The 1177-nt window shown below is 68.7% G+C and overlaps 1 protein-coding gene across 1 annotated transcript in view; it reads left to right on the forward strand.

The window, feature by feature from the left end:
* Nucleotides 1-251: 251 nt before the first annotated feature.
* MNEG_16582 (3-dehydroquinate synthase) overlaps nucleotides 252-1177 on the forward strand; it is a gene marked incomplete at both ends in the record, with an annotated part of 2308 nt that continues 1382 nt past the window's right edge. Inside the window, 2 exons of the mRNA XM_014034948.1 lie at nucleotides 252-385; nucleotides 819-1137. Of these exons, the coding sequence (XP_013890402.1) occupies nucleotides 252-385; nucleotides 819-1137 (453 nt within the window). The remainder of the gene's footprint in view (nucleotides 386-818; nucleotides 1138-1177) is intronic.

Genomic DNA, 1177 nt, shown 5'->3' on the forward strand with positions numbered 1-1177 from the left:
GGATCGCTCGGCTCCCATGTTGCGGGGCGAAACGCGCTTGTGGGGATGCAAAAACAGCTGCAGCAGCTTGCGCGTCGAGCCGGGCTGGGGCCGGGGCCGGGGCCGGGCCTGCGGCCTGCTGCCGGGCATCCCTTCCGCGGCCTGCGGCTCCTGCAACCCGCCGCGCCCGCCACCCGCGGCGGGCTGCAGCGGCGACTGCGCCTGCCGTCCCCGTATGCCCTTCCCCCTCCCTGCAGGTGCCCACGACCGTGATGGCCCAGGTGGACAGCAGCGTGGGCGGGAAGACGGGCGTGAACCACCCTCTGGGCAAGAACATGATCGGGGCGTTCTACCAGCCGCGCTGCGTGCTGGTCGACACTGACACCCTCGACACGCTGCCGGCCAGGTGGGAGCCTGAGGCTCAAGGGCCGCGCGGTACAAGGGGGACGGGGGGAGGGCGGCAGCGGCCTCGCCAGGTCGAAAGGATGCATGGCTGGGTGCTATTGACTGCACAGTGAGAGGGAAGGAGGATGCAGCCAGCACAAGGTGCATCTGCAGGCTGAATGGTCTGTCGCCGCACCACACCGCTTCGTTTGTAAGCGACGGCTGCATCAACCCTGGGTTGTGGTCAGCCCACCCTAGCGTGCTCCCTTGACAGCAAAGCAGCCGCCGCCCGTGCGGCAGTCGCCGTTTTCCCAGCCCCCTCGCCCGCCGACCCTTCTGCCCCCCGAGCGACAACACCTCGACCATCTTCAACCATCTTCACCGACCACACCCAGTCCCCAACCACCGACTGCCAACCACCTCCCAACCTACCTTCAACCACCCCCAACCGCCAGGGAGCTCGCGTCCGGCATCAGTGAGATCGTGAAGTACGGCCTCATCCGCGACGCGGCCCTCTTCGACTGGCTCGAGGCCAACATGCCGCGCCTCCTCGCCCGCGACCCCGAGGCCATCGCCTACGCTGTTGAGCGGTCGTGCATCAACAAGGCCGAGGTCGTCGCGGCCGATGAGCGGGAGGGCGGCGTGCGCGCGACGCTCAACCTCGGGCACACGTTTGGGCACGCCATCGAGACGGGGACGGGGTATGGCACGCTGCTGCATGGGGAGGCGGTGTCGATCGGGATGGTGATGGCGGCGGACATGTCGGTGCGGCTGGTGAGTTTGCTCGGCGGGGTTTCGCGGGGGATGGAGGGAG

Source organism: Monoraphidium neglectum (assembly GCF_000611645.1).
Source record: "Monoraphidium neglectum strain SAG 48.87 unplaced genomic scaffold scaffold06544, whole genome shotgun sequence".
NCBI classification, from domain to species: Eukaryota; Viridiplantae; Chlorophyta; class Chlorophyceae; order Sphaeropleales; family Selenastraceae; genus Monoraphidium; species Monoraphidium neglectum.